We start from the raw sequence: 19,579 nt of genomic DNA on the forward strand, positions 1-19,579 counted from the left end.
GTACTTAAAAAAAAAACTGTTACAGATTCCCTGTGACAGTGAGGCACAGAGCCTGGCAGGAGGCAGAGGATGGTGCCACTGGGGCAGGGGGTGATTTCTGGGTGTCCCACCTCAAAACATCCCTGGACTGGAGTGTGGACACGGGGTGGGTACAGACACAGTGCAGGGGCGCCCCTGTGAATGAGTAGAGTCCCGCCGTGGGTCTCCGAGTGGCGCTGGAAGAAATCCGTAGCTTGCTCCCGGCTCTTGCAGACAGGGACACCGAGGCACGGCACGCGGCCAGGCGCTGCCCGCAGCCACCCCAACGGCAGGCGAAGGCGACTGCAGCACCTCCGCTGCTCCCGCTCCAGCCCCAGCCTCCTCCAGCCCCGACATTGCTTTGGCGGAGCAAAATCGCACCGGCGACGCCGCGGACGGAGCCGGATCCGCCGCCGGCCGCAGCCGCCCCCCGCCGCCCGCTTCCCCTGCGCGGCAGCCCCGCCAGGTGGCACTTGTGGCACAGCGGCGCGGGGCCGGGGGGGGCCGGGCTGGGAACGAGCCGTGTCCCCCCCGAGGCAGAGGTGGCGGGGGGACGGGGAGGCAAACTCGGGGTGCGCAACCTGCTCTCCCAAGGGAGCGCAGCCCCGCTGCCCGTGCCCGGCCGGCGGGGAGCAAGGTGAGCTGAAAAATTCACCCCGACGGAGGCGCAGGGCAGAGACGTGCCTTGCTCACAGCCTGCAGTAGGTTCCCTGCGAAAACCCCCTTCCGAGAGAGCATCTTGAAAGGCTGCGTGGGCTCGCACCCCGGGGAGCTGCTCTGTGCCAGCAGCACCCTGGGGTGCTGTGGGTGCCACCGCCCCCCGCCCAGAAGCTGGCCTGCCCCGCCAAAAGCACGAAGGGAAGAGGGCAGAGACCTTGGGGCAACTGTCGGCTGCTGTCAACATGTTTTTCTAGTAATAGGATCCTAGTCTTGAAATACATGGTGTGGTTGGTTTGTCCATCTCTACCCCAAAGCTGGATTGTCTCCCTAAACTGAGATGCAGTTCCCCTACCTCCTCTGTCCCCCCATGGGCAGAGACGCCACATGTTCCCAGCATCTCCCTGTCCTCTCCTTCAGGTCATGCAGCCCTCCAAGCACCCCACAGGCTGTCATGCCAGTCTCTGTGTGCCAAGCTGGGGATGTGCCCCTTTCACTGGGCTGTGGGCCCTGTGACAGAGCAGAGACCAGTGGGGGGAACCTGGGAACCCCATACCTCATCCTTGGGACCCACCCAAGGGCTCTGGCTTTTCAGGTTGGAGCTGATCCTCCATGAAATCTGCCAGATCCTACTGACCCATCCCTTACCCAGAGGTTGTCTGTCAGCCTTGCAGTGGGGATGAAGGAGGTCCCTGCAGAAGTGACTCCCTCTCTCTCCAAAAAGACCCTTATTCATCAAGCTCTTGCTATTTTTTCTCTCTCTCTCTCTCTCTCTCCTTTTTTTTTTTTTTCATGGACATTAAAAATCTGAAGGCATATTTAGAGAGCAGACAGCTTTGGGCGGGTGTTGCTGGCTAAAAGATCCTTTCCTTCCCCAGATACAACCCATTTGTCTGCCTGGCCACCCCCTCCCGCCCCAGGAGCGGCCGTGCTTGGGTGCACGGCGATCTCTTGGGATGAAAGTCGCTGTATAAAATATTAGCATCAGGTCGCAGCATTCCTTCCTCCTGGCCAAACTCACATTACCGATGATGAGGAGCCGAGCTGTGATGCCTGGCCGGTGATGCAAGGCTCGATTTTTCCAGCACGGCTTTCCCTCGGGCTCCGTGCTCCCCTGCTGGTGCAGCCCCGGGTGGTTTGGGTGTGGAGCCGTGCCAGCCTCCACCCGCTCAGGATCCGGCCCTGGAAGCTGTCGAGTTGCAGCTACAGTTGGAGCAGGGCTTTCTTGGTGGTAAGATTTTAAGCGCGGCTCTGATGTCTCTCATGCCTTTTGGGTGGCGTGTCTGCCCCAGCACCCCTGGCAGGGGGGTGATCATGTCACCGAGGGGACAAACCCGGGCAGGGGGTGAGGAGGGGGCTCAGGACCCCGTGGGGACCCTCTGCAGAGCCTAGGAAGGTGCAGATTGGTGCGGGAGTGGGGCAGCGTTCCCCACTCGCTGTCCCCTCACTCTGCACCGAGGACTCCCTTACCCAGGTGCTGACCCATTGCTTCCCCCCCCCCCCCCCCCCCCCCCCCAAGTAACAAGCCTGTGTTGGGCTCTGATCCCACTTATAACCCCAAAGCACCCACCTGCAACCCCCTCCGCCTCCCCCCCCCCCCCCCCCCCAACACCAGCAGTGCCAGTGCTGGAGTAAACACCGCCGACAGGTCCCTGGGGTCTTCGCCTTGGTGACAGGCTTGTCCCTCTTCACCTCCTCCCCAGTCCCAGGAGAGGAGCTGAGCTTCACCAGCCCCCGGGGGTGGAAGAGCCCCCGCGAGGGGCCTTAGGGGAAGGGCCTGGGGGCTGGGGTGGGTGATGCCCTGCGTCCTGCGCTGTGCCCAGTCCCAGCACCCATGGGCACAGCTCCGGGGAAGGGACAAATTTCATGCGGGAGCCGAAGCAGGGCAGAGGGGTGCTCGGGGAGGGGGTCGTGGGAGGGAAGGGCCGGGGCTGACTGGTGCCGCCGGGCTCCCCATCAGCCGCCGATCCGCACCTAGGGTCGGTCTCTCCTGACCTCTCTGTGAGCGAGGGATTGCGAGCCAGGGAGGGATGGGATCTGCTCGAGCCTCTGCCAAGAGCTGGCTCCAGATCCGCAGGCAGCTCTGGGCTGCATTTCCCCTCCGGCGCGAAGCGGAGCTGGGGTGTCCGGGGCTCCCTGCGCACTGACACAGAGCCCCCCGAGCCTCGCTGCACGCCGCGCCCCGCGGGGAGGTGAGCCGGCGGCTGGGGGCTACGCGGGGGCTGCGGGGGGGACTGGAAGGGATGGAGGGACGGACGGACGGACCGACGGACGGATGGGTGTGATGGGGGGGCGGATGGCTGGGAGGATGGAGGGAGGGATGCGGGGATGGAGGAGCGTGGCGGGGAGGGGGGGAGGGAGGGGGGGAGGGAAGGAGGGCAGCAGCGGGGGGTGCCGGCGGCAGCGGGGGGCCGTGGGGCCGGGCGCTGGGGCGGGGGGGTCCCCGGCCCCCCGGCGGGGCGGCGCCGGCTCCTGTAACCCCGCCGCTCGCTCCCAGCCCTATAAAAGCCCCGGGCGGCGGCGCTATCCCGCCGAGCCCCGGAGCAGCCCTCGCCGCCTCCCCGGCCGAGCCGAGCCGAGCCGGGCGGCAGCCTCCGGGGCGCAACAGGCCCCCCCGGGCCGGCCACGCGGGAGCACCCCCACCCCACCCCCCGCCGCCGCCGCAGCCCCCTCTGAAGGGCAGGGCTCCGCTTGGGGGGGGGGGGGGTGCCGCATCCATTCCCCCCCCGCCGCCTCCACCGGGAATCGGGGAGGGGCCCCTGCCCCTCGGCCCGGGGGGGCGGAGGGAGCGCGGAGCCGCCGGAGCGGGCGGCGGGGCCCCCCCGCGGCCGACGCTGCAGGTAGCGGGGGCTGCCCCCCCTCCGCCGGCCTTGGCGGTCTCCTCCTTCCCGGCCTGGCCCCCCCGGCACTGCCCGCAGCTCCCCCCCCCGCGCCCCCCCTTCTCCACTTGTTGCTGCCCGGCGGGGCTGGGCTGCCTGCGGGCGGAGGGCGGTTTTATTCCGGGGGGGTGGTTTTAGAGGGGGTGGAGGTTGCAGCCTCCCCTGCCGGCCCCCGGCAGCCAGCGGTGTCCGGCTCGGCTCCAGCCTGCTCCCCCTCGCCCGGCGCTGGGGCTGGCGGAGGCCGGAGCGAAGGCTGAGCCCCCCCTTTTCCCCTCCCCAGTCCCACCTCTGCTCCCCTCGCCCGCCTCCGCCGACCCCCAGCTCCTCGCCCCGAGGAAGGGTGCGCGAAGCGTGCGTCTCCCATCCACCGAAATCTATGATCAGCTCGGTGTGTGTCTCCTCCTACCGTGGACGCAAGTCGGGGAACAAACCACCTTCCAAAACATGCCTGAAGGAAGAGATGGGCAAAGGGGAAGACTCGGACAAGATCACCATCAATGTAGGGGGCACCCGGCATGAGACCTACAAAAGCACCCTGCGGACTTTGCCGGGCACCCGTCTGGCCTGGCTCGCCGACCCCGATGCCCAGAGCAACTTTGACTTTGATGGTAAAAGCAATGAATTCTTCTTTGACCGCCACCCTGGGATCTTCTCCTACGTGCTCAACTACTACCGCACTGGCAAGCTGCACTGCCCGGCTGACATCTGCGGGCCCCTCTTCGAGGAGGAGCTGACCTACTGGGGCATCGACGAGACCGACGTGGAGCCCTGCTGCTGGATGACCTACCGCCAACACCGCGATGCCGAAGAGGCCCTGGACATCTTCGAGAGTCCTGAGCCTGGTGGAGGGGCTGGTGGAGAGGAGCCTGAAGAGGAAGGGGGTAGGGAGATGGCCCTTCAACGCCTGGGCATGGAGGACAGGCTGCCAGGGGCGGCAGGGGCTGCTGGAGGGGGTGGCTGCTGTCGGAATTGGCAGCCCAGGATGTGGGCACTCTTTGAGGATCCCTATTCATCCAAGGCGGCAAGGGTAAGCTCCCGAAAAGTGCTGGCGGGTGGGGATGGGGCCGTGCTGGTGATACCTTCATCTCCTCATCTCCATGGGTGAGATGGACTCTCCACTGGGTGTCCCCTTACTGCCATGGGGCATGTTGGCCATCTCCCATCCTATGGGAAGCCTCTTCTGTCATCTCCCTGTCCCCTCCCAAGGCACTGCGCATGGGCTGAGACTGGGGGCCACTTTCACACCCTTGGGTGCTGCCAGACACCTCCCGGCCTGTCATGGAGGTGAGGGATTGTCTGGGAGAGCCTTTGGCAGGGCTGAGTTTTAGGTGGAGTTTTAGGATGCTCTAGGACAGGCAGGACTGTCTAGTTTCCCCTTCCTTGTGTGTGTGCACACACCAAAAACAATGTTAATGATGCAGGACAGGGCCTATGCCCTGGCACGTGTGTCAGCTAGGTAGGGAAATACTAAAATTGGGTCCTGAAGCAAATGGGATCCTCACATTTGTCCCCAAGGAGCTCATACCCCTCTTCAGGCCCAAAAGATGCCCTCTCCATCCCTGCCAACACCCTTGTCCCTGCACCCATGTCCACCACCATCACCATGTTGATGCAGCCCACACGCAACATACGGTCCCCATCAGCACATTGAGCACAGGCTCGCAGCTGTGGTTCTCACACAGAAACACACATTCACACACCCCTTTCAGAATCATATAATCACAGAATGGTTTGGGTTGGAAGGGACCTTAAAGCCCATCTAGTTCCAGCCCCCTGCCATGGGCAGGGACACTTTGCCCTAGACCAGGTTGCTCAAAACTTCATCCAACGTGGCCTTCCAGGGATGGGGCATTCACAGCTTCTCAGGGCAACCTGTTCCAGTGCCTCACCAGCCTCATAGTAAAGGACTTCTTCTTTCTACCCAATCTAAACCTTCCCTCTTTTAAAGCCATTACCCCTTGGCCTATCCTTACACCCCCTAACAAACAGTCCCTCCCCAGCTTTCCTGTAGCCCTGTTTAAGTAGTGGAAGGCCACTGTAAGGTCTTCCTGGAGCCTTCCCTTCTCCAAGCTGAACCCCAGCTCTCTCAGTCTGTCTTCATAACAAAAGTGCTCCAGCCTCTGATCATCCTCATGGGCCTCTTCTGGACTTGTTCTAATAGGTCCATGTCTTTCTTGTGCTGGGGACCCCAGAGCTGAACTCAGGGCTCCAGGTGGGGTCTCACGAGAGCAGAGCAGAGGGGGACAATCCCCTCCATCACCCTGCTGGCCACGCTGCTTTTGGTGCAGCCCAGGGTACGGTTGGTTTTCTGGGCTGCAAGCGCACATTGCTGGCTCGTGTTCAGTTTTTCATCCACCAGTACCCCCAGGGCCTTCTCTTCAAGGATGCTCTCTTTCCACTCATCGCCCAGCCTGTGTTTGTGCTTGGGATTGCCCCGACCCAGGTGCAGGCCCTTGCACTTGGCCTTGTTGAACCTCATGAGGTTTGCCCAGGCCCACCTCTCAGTCCTGTCCAGGTCTCTCTGGATGGCAGCCCTTCCCTCCAGTGTGTTGACCACACCAAGCAGCTTGGTCTCATCAGCAAACTTGCCGAGGGTGCACTCAATCCCACTGTCCATGTCACTGACAAAGATGTTAAACAGTGCTGGTCCCAGCACTGACCACTGAGGAACACAGTTCTTCACTGGTCTCCACCTGGACATCGAGCTGTTGACCGCAACTCTGAGTGCGACCACCCAGCCAGTTCCTTACCCACTGAGTGGTCCAGCCATCAAGTCCATATTTCTCGACTTTAGAGACAATGATATTATGGGGGACAGTGTCAAGTGCTTTGCACAAGTCCAGGTAGGTGATGTCAGTTCCTCTTCCCCTATCCACCAGTGCTGTAACCCCATCGTAGAATGCCACCAGATTTGTAAGGCATGATCCGCCCTTAGTGAAGCCACGTTGGCCATCACTAGTCACCTCCTTACTTTCCATGTGCCTTAGCAGAGTTTCCAGGAGGATCTGCTCCATGACCTTGCCAGACACAGCGGTGAGACTGCCTGCCTGTAGTTCCCTTAGTTCCCTGGGTCTCCCTTTTTTCCCTTTTTAAAAATGGCAGTGATATTCTCCCTCTTCCAGTCACTGGGAGCTTCATTGGACTGCCATGACTTCTCAGATATTATGGACAGTGGCTTAGCAACTTCATCCACCAGTTCCCTCGGGACTTGCAGATGTATCTCATCAGGTCCCATGGACTTGTGCACCTTCAGGTTCCTCAGATGCTCTCGCACCTGATCTTTGCCTACAGTGGGTGGTTCTTCACTCTCCCAGTCCCTGCCTTTGGATTCTGTGACTTGGGCGGTGTGACTTTTCATCCATGCACATCTCTGAGGACTCAGTACAGCGTGTACACACACTGTGAGCACATGCAGGTGCTAACACCCAGCTCATGACCCCTTTGCACATGCAGACAGTCCCTATCCATAGACACCAATGTGCCTGGGACGTGTTCCCCATAACCAGGAGCATCTTTGGGCTCCCAGCCCAGCCACTATCTTGCATGGGTGTCTCCTTTCGCAAATACTCTTAGATAATCCCCAAAGTGCTGCCCACTGACCCTCAGACACCCGCCCACACAGTTCCAGAGCCATCCAGTCCCATCCATGCACATCCCCCCTGTAACGCCCAGCTTTGAAATCTGCCACACACGCACACATACATGCAGGCATTTGGGATCTAAATGAATTCTGGATGCCTTTAGAGGTGTAAAAAAACATCAATGGTAAGAAATCCTGCAGGCATTTCACACCCACCAGCAGCTCAAAGGGCAGGGGGTCGGTTTCTCAAGGAGGTGTTTTTGCAGCTAACGTAAGAACGACACATGCACACACACAAAAATGTTTGGGCAGCAAGAGCTTTACTCATTTTAAAAGGGGTACCTGATCCTTTCCCCATCTTCGTGGGCTCGTTGCCTCTGAGAGATGTTCTGAGTGTTGAAATGCTTCAAATAAAACACAGAACAAAGCAAAACAAGCAAGCAAGCAAACAAACAAACAAAAAACAACCAAGAAGAATAATTCAATTCAGATTTTTCATGTTATTATTTGCTTCTGCTTTTCGTGCGCGCTGAGGCTGCTCTCAGAAAGGCATTCGCTAAACAGAAGCGGCGGGAGTGCGTCGGAGGCAGCAGGCAGGGCTGTGATGTGAGCTCTGACTGGGGAGATAATGGTGGGATGGAGTGGGACCAGGCTGTACTGGGAGCTCCCCACTTCCTTCTTTTTTGCCTCTCTAGGATAAGGGCTCAGCTTAGCACTGCTGTGGGTATGGCCACCTTCAAGCCGCTCCAGCAGTGATGCTCTCAGGCTCTCCTGGGTCATATTTTCCATGCTGAGATATCAGTGTGGTTTTGCAACAGCTTAGGAAAAATGCTTTGGCAGAAGGGGAAGCTGAGGCACACGAAGGTGCACCTGACCCAATTGGCAACAACCTGTCTAGTGCACCCAGTTATTGGTGCACTAGCTGGGTGCACTGGTGGACTAAGGTGTCACTGGTTTGGTGTCACTGTCTGGCACAAGGATGCTCTGAGACCCACGAGCACCTCTGCAGGTGCAGTGTCCAATGAGCCACCCCCATCTGAGAGTGGCTGAAATGGGACTTTTTTCTGCTGCCCCATTTCAGAGTTTCTCTGCTCTTTTTCAGAGGGGAAGCAGAGGGTCAGTGCCAACTATCAGCATTTGGCCTGAGGACGTGCTGGGCCCTCCCCAGGGCAGTTTTGGAGCAGTAGGTCCTGCGGGTGCTCGTTCTTGGAGCAGCTGGTCTGGTGCATCTTGCCAAATCTTGGTATCGGCAGGAAGGAGAGCCGTCCCAGGTTGTGTGCACAAAAACCCTCCCTAGATCTTGCGACAGCAGTGCCTGAGAGTCTCAGGGTTGATTTTCTCTGGTCCTTGCTCCTCCCCAACCCCAGAGCAGCCCCTCGGGCCCTGACTCAGTTGGCTTGTGTCTATTTCCATCTTCCCCTCTTTCCAGCATCTCTAGCCCTGCACCTCCAGACCTGGCAACTGCACGAGCATGTGGTTAGAAATTTTCTCCCCAAGTTTTGAACTCCTCTTCCTTGCAGTGTCAATGCCCATGGGTTCATTGCCTGCTTCATCTAATCCAGTCTCAGAGGTGCCAGTGAAAACATGGTGCCCAGTGTAGTTGCTATCCCAGCTCAGTGTAAAACTCTGTTGTTCCCCATCGGAAGCTGCTCTGCTTCTGGTGTTTGGTCTGCTTCCAAGCTCAGCTCATGTGTAGCTCCTATTTTTTTTCCCCTTTGCAGCTAAACCTGACCTCACATCCATTGGGAATTCCAGGCTAGGGCCACCCTGTAGGGTCATGCTTTTTGGGAACACCCATCCCAAACTGTAGAGACTATGTTGAGCCACCATTCGGATCATCAGCAGATTCTGGAGAACTTGTTTGGTGGGACTTTTAGTGCTGTATTGGTTACTGCTAGGTATAGACATGGATTTTGTGTTATTTTAAAGACGTTTTTGGGAGCAAGACAGAGGTTAGAGCTGATGTAAGATGTCTCAAGTCAGATCTTCAGCTGACGTAAAACTGGGGCAGCACTGTCGGCTTTGGAGGGGGAACAGTGGTTGGCACTGGCTGTGAACGTGACTCTCCTATTTTTAGAGGATGCTGTTGCACCTGGGGCTAAATCAGCTCTCACCTCCACAGTTCACACATCAGGGCTGTTTTATTGCCTGAGTGTTTGCTCCTTTGGGGGAGTGGCAGCAGGGTCTTGCTATCTTCCTTGGTAATTTTTTTTCCTACTTTGCTTTGAGCCTAAGGTTTTAATCTTTATGTGTCCTTCAGATTACCCTTATGGGCAAACTCCGGAATGTTACTCAGGACCCAGTTGAAAATTAGATTATTTTGGCCATGCCACCACCTGCGTAGGCACTCTTGTCTGGTTAAAAGGGCTTCAGTTTAAGATCCCACTTTGATTTGGTCGGATTTGCTTCCCCAGTTGCGCAGGGTTGGGCGCAGCTGGCCGGCAAGAGAGGCCTCGCAGCGTGTGGTCCAGCAGGCTTTGGTCTGGGGGGTACGAAGCATCTCAGCCCATCCCTGGGCAGGTGTCCATCATGGGGTGGGAGGAGAATCACCTTCCAGAGATTTCTCCCTCGATTAGGGTCTGGCTTAAACTTCACACCTAACTTCTGGAGGAATGATTCTCCTACACTGGACCCGCACAGGCTTGCCCTTGGGGACACCCTGTGAGGATGCTCTCATGTTACTGCCAGTGTCTGGGGCTGTTTTTTTCTCCAGCGTGACTCAGGCTGTCTCCACTGCTGATTCACTCCAGCCGAGGACCTGGGTTGCTGTCTCCAGCAGGCTCGTGGCAGCTCGGACGGCTGGTCTGATGGCAAAACGAGACGCGAAGCACTGCGAGCAGCAGGTCGCATCCTGCCCAGTGTGGGCAGGCTGTGTTAGCAGCAAAGGGTCTGCTCCTGGGAAGCCAAAGCAACCGTGCTTTTGTGCTGGAGGGAGGTAGAAGGAAGGTTTTTCCGCTCAAGAGGCTTTTTTCAGGGGCTCTTGCAAACAGATGCTCTGGGGAATGGACTCATCATGAGCTCATCCTGTTGGGGAGGAGAGGGCTGAGCAGGATCGATGGGGGGGGACGACAAAGTGTTTTCTGTGACACAGCTGCATGCTGCTGGCCCCTCCTAGCTCACACCTGAGGCGAAGTGGCATCATGACGTGGGGAGGAGACGAAGGTCTCTCATGTTGGAGAGAGGGAAGCAGTGGGAGCCACCTGCGTGTCACTAGGTTTGAGCATAAGTACGATGCTGGGCTGAGCTCTGCCAACTGCTCTCCGTGTTCTGCCCTCCCAGTTCCTGGGGCTGCTTGTGAGAACAACACCCAGCACTGACCCTGAGGGGGCAAAAGGACATACATCTCTGGTCCACGCCGAGACCTCATGTTAGATTCATAGAATCTAAAGAATATCCTGGGTTGAAAGGGACCTACAAGGATATCTCGGCTGTGGGATTTTGGATGAGTGTGGGGGAAAGCCCTTTGAATTAGTCCTCTGAAAGTTGCCTTTCATGCGTATTCCTTTTCATGTGCTCAAGTGGAGGCTTGCTCCAAACACAGGCTGCTGCAGGTCTCCCTTCATTCCCATCCCTGTCATCTCCAGCACATCTCCAGCCACAGCTGGAGCCCAGCACACCTTCCTGTGTCCATATCACAGCACTTGGAGAAAGGTCCTGGACCGATGACCCCAGACTCTGAGGTTTGCTGACAACTGATGGGAGAGGTCCAGGGAATGCTCCCCATTCGCCATCCTTGGTCTTGAGGAAGCAGGGACCGAGTGGATGGCAAGCAGCACAGCTCGTGGGGTGTTAGGAGCCTCATTTTTGTCAAATAAGGCCTTCTCCCATCCCTGCTGGGGCTGTTTGCTTGCAGGGATTAGAAGAGACGTACCAAACACAGGTGACACCAGAAGTGTGCCTCACCCTGCCCTGCAGTTACCATCATCGTGGTACATAAAAGCACTGCTCTCCCCCACCAGCTGACCCAAATCTTTCTACGTATTCCCAGGAAGTTCAGCTAATGGCCCGTGTGATTTAACTTTTGCAGGTAGTTGCTTTTGCCTCGCTCTTCTTCATCCTGGTCTCCATCACAACCTTCTGCCTGGAGACACACGAGGCCTTCAACATCAATGTCAACGTGACGGAGACCCTCGTGGTTGGCAACACCACGACAATCCTGCTGACGCATAAGGTGGAGACAGAGCCCATCCTCACCTACATCGAAGGGGTCTGCGTCTTGTGGTTCACCCTCGAGTTCCTGGTTCGCATCATCTGCTGTCCAGATAAGCTTCTCTTCATTAAAAACCTGCTCAACATCATTGACTTTGTGGCCATCTTGCCCTTCTACCTGGAGGTAGGTCTTAGCGGCCTGTCCTCCAAAGCTGCCCGGGATGTGCTGGGCTTCCTGCGGGTGGTCCGTTTCGTCCGGATCCTCCGGATCTTCAAGCTGACACGGCACTTTGTGGGCCTCCGGGTGCTGGGCCACACGCTCCGGGCTAGCACCAATGAATTCCTGCTCCTCATCATCTTCCTCGCCTTGGGGGTCTTGATTTTCGCCACTATGATCTACTATGCTGAGCGGATCGGAGCTAAGACGTCCGACTCCAGTGGGAGCGACCCGACTCACTTTAAGAACATCCCCATTGGGTTCTGGTGGGCTGTGGTCACGATGACGACCCTGGGCTACGGTGATATGTACCCCAAGACCTGGTCGGGCATGGTGGTGGGGGCTCTCTGTGCATTGGCTGGGGTGCTTACCATCGCCATGCCTGTGCCCGTCATTGTCAATAACTTTGGGATGTACTATTCCCTGGCCATGGCCAAGCAGAAGCTGCCAAAGAAGAAGAAAAAGCATATACCCCGTCCGGCCCCACTGGACTCCCCTACCTACTGCAAATCTGAGGAAAACTCCCCCCGCAACAGCACCCAGAGCGACACCTGCCCCTTGGCAGTAGAGGAAGGGGTGGCTGAGCGGAAACGGTCAGGTGAGACCCCAAAGGTTGGGCAGAGGGAGCGGGAGACCTCTGGGAGCCCCCAAGGCTACGTCTGTGTTCCCCTGTGTCCCAGAGTCCCTGGGGATTTCCCCGCTGCGGGATGTGGCTCCTGGCTCTCAGGGAGATGAGCTCATGGTGCAGAATGGGCCGAGACACCCGGGTAGTGGGGGCTGTGTTGGTGGGCCAGGATGCTGAAGATCAGGACCCTCCACCTGAGGAGGGCATGGCCCCAGGGGAAGGGCCATATTCTGCTCTCCAGAAATGCACTAAGCCCCCTCGGTGTGATTCAGGGTGTCCCTACCTTGTTCAGCTTGACAGAGATTGGACCATTGGCTCAATTCCCATCTGAGTTTGACAAAGTCCTTGGGGTAGATTTTTTTTTTTTTTTTTTTTTTACTTCCCACAACTGTAAATCAGGGCCAGCTTCACCAAAATGGATAAATCCATAGATACACCCTGGGGCCTGACCTCATCTTCCCATTCATCTTCTAGTAGATATGGCATTCCTGCATGGCAAGCCCAATGCTGCTCAGGCAGGAGCAAAATCAGCCTCTGTGCATTTTTTCTTTGTTCTCGTGCACGGAGCTGAAGTCTGGGACTTTTGCAGTCTTTTTTCTTCGGGTCAGGAGAGAGCTCTGAGCCCAGCTGTGGGCAGCTGTTGGTGGGCAGCATTGCTTGGGCTGAGCTTGTGAGATCAAGGGAGCCTCTCCATGGTGTCTCTGCTTGCCACGGAGGCTGCTTTGTCCTTCTCACCTGTTTGCTGCCCCAGAGCAGCCAGTTTTGCAGCAAGGAAAGGGGAGGGACCATGACAGGGCTGTGTCCTACACGGTGTCCACTAAGTCAGCCCTGAGCAGTGGCCTATCTGGCCACCTGCCTAACACTGGCCCTTCATCTGTGGGAACACGGGGAGATCCCAATGCCCTGTATGGGTGCTTTCCCTTATAAATGTCCTTTCCAAGCGCCTACACAGCCCCTCTGCCCCAGGAGACCCACCAGTGGGGAGCAGCAAGAGGAGCTGTTTTGCAGGAGCAGATCAACCCCGTCCCTCCAACCCTACACTAATTCAGGAGCTTGGGACAGGTCCTCACCAGGTGCAGCATCTCAGCTAACAAACCACAGTCAGATGACATAAATTAGCACTTCACCACCACCCAGAAGAGCCCCAATCTCAACTGCTGTGAATTTAGAAGAGCTAATTCCCACCAACTGAGGGGATGGTTTTCAAAGACCAGGGGTGTTTCATTCCTGGCCAGCCCTGCTTGGCTTTGTGCAGAGTATATAACCCTCAGTAGGAGCAAGAGATGCTATTTGCTGCTTGGGATTAAAATTCAGCATGGTCCTTCTTCCCTAGTTAGCACGTCCAGCTGGGGCATGCCTGAACTTTTGGGAGTTGCTCTAGGCCTTCTGCAATCTGGTCTTCTGCATCCTTGTGTGGTCTAATCAACCCCCTCTGGCCACCCTGAGCATGTCATCCCGTGGGTTTATCAGCTGCTGATGGGTGTCTGCCACCTTCTTGCAGACTCCAAGCAGAACGGCGAGGCCAACGTGGTGCTGTCGGACGAGGAGCAGCCGCTGTCACCATCTGATGAGGAGAAGCGGCCCATGCGGCGCTCTAGCACCCGGGATAAGAACAAGAAATCCTCCACGTGCTTCCTCCTGGCCACAGGTGACTTCTCCTGCGCAGCGGATGGAGGCATCCAGAAAGGTACGGCTGGTGCTGGAGGTGTGGGCTGGGGAGGGCTAGATGGAGCAGGGAGCTGGAGGTTTACTGCATCTGTCCAAGACCGTGGTTCATCTCCATCTGCCCAGCTGGCTGTTGTTCTCCACTCCCCCCAAACCCACGTGCCTTCCTGCCTTTCCATCTGCTTCATCCCTGTCCACCGCATCTCTCTGTGCTAGCTCTACCCTTTTTGTTTTTTCCTCCCCCAAGTCCTCCTCCCCTGGCTGCCACCATCAGGGATCTGTGATCTCGTGCTGGTCACACTGCCCTCCCTGGGGACAGTCCTGTCCCTTTGCTGCCCAGTGATCTGGCTCTTCTTGTCTCTCCAGCTCTGCTCCCCGGTCCTCACCCACCCATCTCAGGGTGGTGTTGAGAGGATGCCTCTCCTGAGATTGTGGCTGAGGCAGGTCAAAAGGTTTTCAGTAAGCAGAAGAGCCCACGGGATTTTCTTTTTCTCTCCCTCTCTGATGTCTTTTGGTGGGTTTGAGTGTGGGGAACCGCGATGTGTCAACTGCTGCCTTGCCAAAAGCACCAGGTTGCCAGAAAGGCTGTCTCCTCCGGGTTTGGAAAGTGAGCTTTGTGAAGTGTTGAGGTTTTCTATGGGAAACTGTGGGGGATACCAGTCAGGAAAACACAAAACTCTTCTACTTGTGACAAAATGACTGTCTTCTTCAGTTGGGAACCTTTGCACTGCCCTCCAGCCTTTGGAGTCCCCCTCCCAGCACCCCAGCCCCCGGGAGGATGCACCCACTGCCCACCTTGAGCTGCAGAATCTGTCTGCACCCTCAGTTGCTAGGTTAACTCTTAGGACATAGCTCAGTTCTTCAGTTCTGCAGTTTTCTTGCTCATTTGTACATCCAAGGTGGCGTGGGAAGATGCAGCTGCAGATCTGACCTACTTCTGCCTCCTTGGAACCACCTAATCCCAGTTACTCCCAGTAACTAGTCCTAGCTACTGGGATCAGCGCATGTGACCTGGGACCAGGCAGGAGACAAGATGATGCCCTGTATCTCTGAGCTGTGCGCTGGGGCCTCTTGGCTCGAGGTGTTGGTGCTTTAGAGACCCTCAAGGGTTTGCTGCTTTAGTGTTGCTTGGGATGGTAAAGACTGGATGGATTTAGGATGTAGAAAGGATCTTGATTCTGGGTCTGTGACCTCTAGCCTAGGTGCTCTGGTCCATCTCATGCCCCTGGCATCTCTTACATGGGAGTCACCCGCTCTGATGTGCGAGGCAGCCCAGCTTGACCCAGGCTTTTCTGGGCCAGGCTCTCTTGCAGTCCTGGAGTTGAGGGTAGGCATCTGGGGGCAATCACAGTTATTACATGAGCAGAAGCAAATTGGTTGTGTTGTCCTGGGAAATCAGTGATTCCCTTTGGTGTTCCTGCTCAACCTTCTCCCTTAAAAAGAGGAGGGGAAAAAAAGAAAAGCCTTGTTCATCTTTGGGCAGAAGAGTATTATACAAATATTTGCTTGAAATACTTCTTGTGTTTTCTGGAAGTACCATTTTCTGTAAAGTTGGTCTTTTCTTCTAATGCTTGCTGATGAGCAGAGGTGAGGGGGCTCTAGTCCTGCCTTGGACCTGGGGAGGACACTGATTTGGAAGGGATGGGAGAGAAGAATGACAGCCCATGCTGGTCTTTACCTTTACAAGATGCTCAAGTCAGGCAATTCTTCAGCTGAAGCATTTTATCTTTGTCCCCTGAAACCAAGGGAACTACAGGAGATCTAACTGCTGAGGATCCAATGCTGCTCTTGCTGGGCTCCCAAATAACATTACTGGGTTGCAGAAGGCCAGATTTCTATTTTTTTTTTCTCCATGCATGGTGGCATCTACAGATATTCAAAAGGGCACTGTAGTGGTCTTTCCTGGCTCGTTCTGGTGTCCTTCCTGCAAACGTCAGAGTGCTACGTACAGTTAAGAACAGACGTGTACATGGCTCACTCGCCAGATCACTTCAGCAAGGTAGGGGATCAAAGGTGGCTCTGGTGTTTAGAGGAGCCCAAGCAATGTGTGAGACCTTTTGGGAAGAGAGAACCTCGATATCCGCATCCTGCTCGTGCTGTTGGGTATGGATAGGTGGGACACTGCCCCGGGAGGTCCAACCTGATGTCTTCGCTGGTGAAATGCTCTGGTGTCATCAGGGTTAGGGGTGGGCAGTGGTGGTCAGAGGGGCAGAGCATCCTCCTGTGCTCCTGCCCAAAGGTGCTGGGAGCCGCAGAGGCGCCTCTTCCCTCAGTCCTGATTTATCTCCTGCTGAGGCTGTTTGTTCTGGTACTGGGATGTTGGCAGCTCTGCAAATTGAGATGAGTTTGGTTCTGAGCCCGATTTGCTGATGGCCATCTGTCAGATCCTGGGACAGGTACCGATGTCTGTACAAGCTGTGGAAATCAGGAGACGGGGCTGCTTCAGGAATATGCTGCAGATCTTGGCATCCGTCATGGTTTGAGCCTGATGCCAGTGGTTGGTTTCTCTGGGGCAGCTCGAAGAGAAGAGCTACCCCTGCCCACTACCCCTTGGACATGGGCCCTGGAGAGCACTGGGCTGTACTGCAGCATGGCACCTGCACCATGGCATGTGTCTCTTGTCCCTGTTGCTGCTCATAGTGGTGTCACCTTGCTCCCCTGCTGCTGGGGTCTGCTTCACACCCCTTATCTCCCTCCAGCAGTCACAGCCTGATCAACAGTTCCTCCAAATGCATCCTGCTGGGACACAAACACTGGCATGGGTCTTTCTTGGCATGTGAGCACCTGCCCTCTGCCTGCATGTGGGCATATGGAGGCAGGATGAGTCCAGCACACCCCTGGCCAGCAGCAAGCAAGATAGGTTAAGATGGTCTAGGAAAAGCAAGGCAGTGATTGAAACCAGAGCGGACTTTCTAGAGAAGCTACAGGGAATGGGGTTAAATGGAGGGAAGGGGATGTACCCTTCTGGCCAGTCAGGTCTTCCACACCTCCCTTCAACAGCACCCAGCGTTGTAAAGCAGCAGTTCTTTAGCTTGGCTGCCAGAGCCCAGCGCATCATGCAGCTGATTTTACTCTGTTGCTTGCTGTTAGTGCAGAGTCGTGACCAGCATGTGGATGGCACGGTGTGGGATCGAGTGCAGGAATGCTCATGTGAGCATCTGCCAGTGATGCTTAGCTGGGAAGGAGCAGGGACAAACCCACGTTTGCATGGGAACATGCGTGCAAGTGTGTGCAACCAGCAGGCGAGCGCCAGGCCGCCGTTATAAACACACACACACACGTTTCTGGGCAATGCCGCCCGCTTGCATTACCCCATCCCCATCTGCTGCCGGCTCAAAGCATGTGCGAGCGTGCACGTGTGCTCCTGCGCCGCAAGTGTTTGCAAAACGGGGAGCGCAGCATTGCCAGCTCCCGGGGCACAGGCTGCCCTGCTGCTGTTTGTGAGATGCCTCCACACAGCTCCTTGGCAACAAACCTGTTTTTAAAGCAATCCTGGTGACCTCCATTAGCACCTACGCGAGTTGCTGGGATACCAGCTCCGCTAACGAACTACACCGGTGGCAATTAGCAGAGTATGGCCCTTGGGTGCTTTGCAGCTTGACTTCTTAGTGGCACCTGGCCTGGAGCTTGGTGGAAAGCCATGACAGCCGTCAGGGCTGAGGGACGTCATCCTGAGCTTGTTCTCAGGTGCTTGTGCATGGCTCTGGGTGTCGGGAATAAAACTGATGGGGAAAATGAAGTGTTAGGCTCGGGGCAGGTTTGCCCTTGGAGTCATGTTTCAGGGAGGCCCTGGAGCAATCAAGCATCTTTATGAGGTGTGGCCCCAAACTGTGATGCTTAAGACTTAATCAAAACTGGCAGCATGATTTTGGCCCTGGTTCTGTACACCCTTCCACCTTTTTTTATTTTTTTTAAATTCGATAATCTGATCAAGAGGGCAAACAGCACCCCTAGAAAAGTGCACAGCCACGTCAGTGAGGCTTTGCATCAACAGGGCAGTGGCCAGTAAGCCCCAGCCCTGTAAGCCCTCTCTGCCTCTGTTGTTTGGGTGGCAGACCCATCACTTACCCCGAGCTTTTGGGGACTGGCTGCAGCCAGGCACAATCACTTCCCAGGGGCATTTCTCAGGATAGAAAGCAGGCAGAGAAATGCGTGAGCAGCTCAGGGAGCCTCAGCACTTCTGGGAAAAGAGCAAGGTTTGCTGAAGGATGAGCCCGGTGCTGTGGTTAGGGGGGTGTTTTGGGGCAAGCAGGCTCTGCATTGCCTGCTTGCTGTAGGTGGGAAACATCCCTTGCTTGTCGCGGGGCTCCCCCCAGCCCAGGGCTGTGCTCGCTTTCCCCCTGGCGTGCTGCATGGATTCAGACCAGTGGCTTCATGCCAAAACGTAAATAAGGAAATTGCTCTTCTGTTTGGAGACTGCTGCCGCTTCCATTGCGGGAACTACAAAAGCTTTGCAGGAGTCAGCAACAGGTTTAGGCAGGTGGCCCTTGGTCCCCTGACCCTTCCCTGCTGCTGGGGCGCAGGGGGGGCTGGCTGATGGGAAGGAGCTGAAAGCTCCCGTGCTGGCTGCTGTGGTTAGGGGGCGGGAGGGGGAGTATAAAAGGGGATAGCATCAGATGTGGAAGCCCCCCAGGTGTTCTGGGGCCTTTCAATACTGTGCTCGTGCCAGCACCCTCCTCAGGGGTGCTTGCAGGGAGAAAGCCGCGGCCTCTCTGCTGTGTGCAGCCAGCCCTGAGCCAAGCCCAGAGCAGTACCCGCCGTGGGTGCCTCTGCACCAAGGCAGAACCCAGGGACTTGCTGTCAGCCCCCTGGGAGGTGGGGGGATGGTCTGGGAGCTTGGCACTGCTGAAGGGGCCATCCGTTGCTTTGTTTTTCAGCTGTCAGGGTGCCGTCCCCCACTGCTCCCGCCCGGAGAGCACAGCAGCAAGCGCTGCGGGGCGGTTTGGCTCCCGCTGGCCACGAGCACCCTCAGCTTCCCTCGCTTTGGCAGCAGAGCTGGCCCTGTGAGGCGCAGCAGTCCAGAGAACAGATCTTTGGGCTCACGTGGAACATCTTTAAACAGGACTGCTGTTTGGATCTAAAAATCCATTTTTCAGTGCAAATACTTAGTTTCTTTCCCAAAGAAAAGTGACTTTTGACCTGGAAGAACACTTGTTCTGGCTGTTCCTTCATTATAAGCTTGAGCAATTTCTGGCTTTTTGGGGAGTGTTAAGGGTTCCCATGCTTAAAGAAATAGAAATGCTTGCTCTTCAGTGCAATTTCTCATGGAAAATCTCAAGCATTTCTACCTGCTCCTCTGCATACAGAAAGGTGTCAGCAGCAGCTTGCTGCTACAGCAGGCTTAAAAACCAGAGTCAGGGGAATAACTCCCTTCAAATCTCACATTTGTTTGAATTCTGCTGTTTCCCTGTTTGCTTCAGCCCACAAAATCCCCAGACTCATGCCTCATTCAGAGAAATCCGGGAAACAAAGCTTGAACCCCCCCAGGACCAGTGTTGGGATTCCTTGTTGCCCTAACATCGGTGCTGGTGGATGTTTGGTCACTGGTCCAGGAGCACGGATCCTTCCTGACCTCGCTCTCGGGTAGCTCCTGCCTTGAAAACCGGGGTGGCCATGGGGTGGGGGTGGGAGGAAAGGGGCCAGGGGGAGGCAGGGCCCCTCGGGCTGGGTTTCTGGCAGGGAAGCCCTGAGCTGAGTGGGGTGCACACTCTCCAGTCCTGGATCTGGCCAGCCCCTCTTGGCTGTGCAGGGAGCCAAGGGGAAGGGAGGGGGGCTCTGAAGCCTGTTAG

At 56.6% G+C, this 19,579-nt stretch overlaps 1 protein-coding gene across 3 annotated transcripts in view; it reads left to right on the forward strand.

Annotated features, from left to right (window-relative positions):
- Positions 1-1,703: 1,703 nt before the first annotated feature.
- KCNC4 (potassium voltage-gated channel subfamily C member 4) overlaps positions 1,704-19,579 on the forward strand; it is a 44,958-nt gene continuing 27,082 nt past the window's right edge. The window contains exons 1-5 of one of the 3 annotated variants that reach the window (XM_083812908.1): positions 2,414-2,867; positions 3,835-4,581; positions 11,162-12,098; positions 13,627-13,812; positions 18,668-19,259. In XM_083812908.1, coding sequence (XP_083669034.1) covers positions 3,931-4,581; positions 11,162-12,098; positions 13,627-13,812; positions 18,668-18,921 — 2,028 coding nt within the window. In that variant the 5' untranslated portion in view covers positions 2,414-2,867; positions 3,835-3,930 and the 3' untranslated portion in view covers positions 18,922-19,259. Of the gene's footprint in view, positions 1,907-2,413; positions 2,868-3,834; positions 4,582-11,161; positions 12,099-13,626; positions 13,813-18,667; positions 19,260-19,579 lie in introns of those variants that run through there. The other 2 variants (XM_083812906.1, XM_083812907.1) reach the window with 2 other exon arrangements.

The sequence above is a fragment of the Anser anser genome, assembly GCF_964211835.1.
Source record: "Anser anser genome assembly, chromosome: 27".
Lineage (NCBI taxonomy): Eukaryota > Metazoa > Chordata > Aves > Anseriformes > Anatidae > Anser > Anser anser.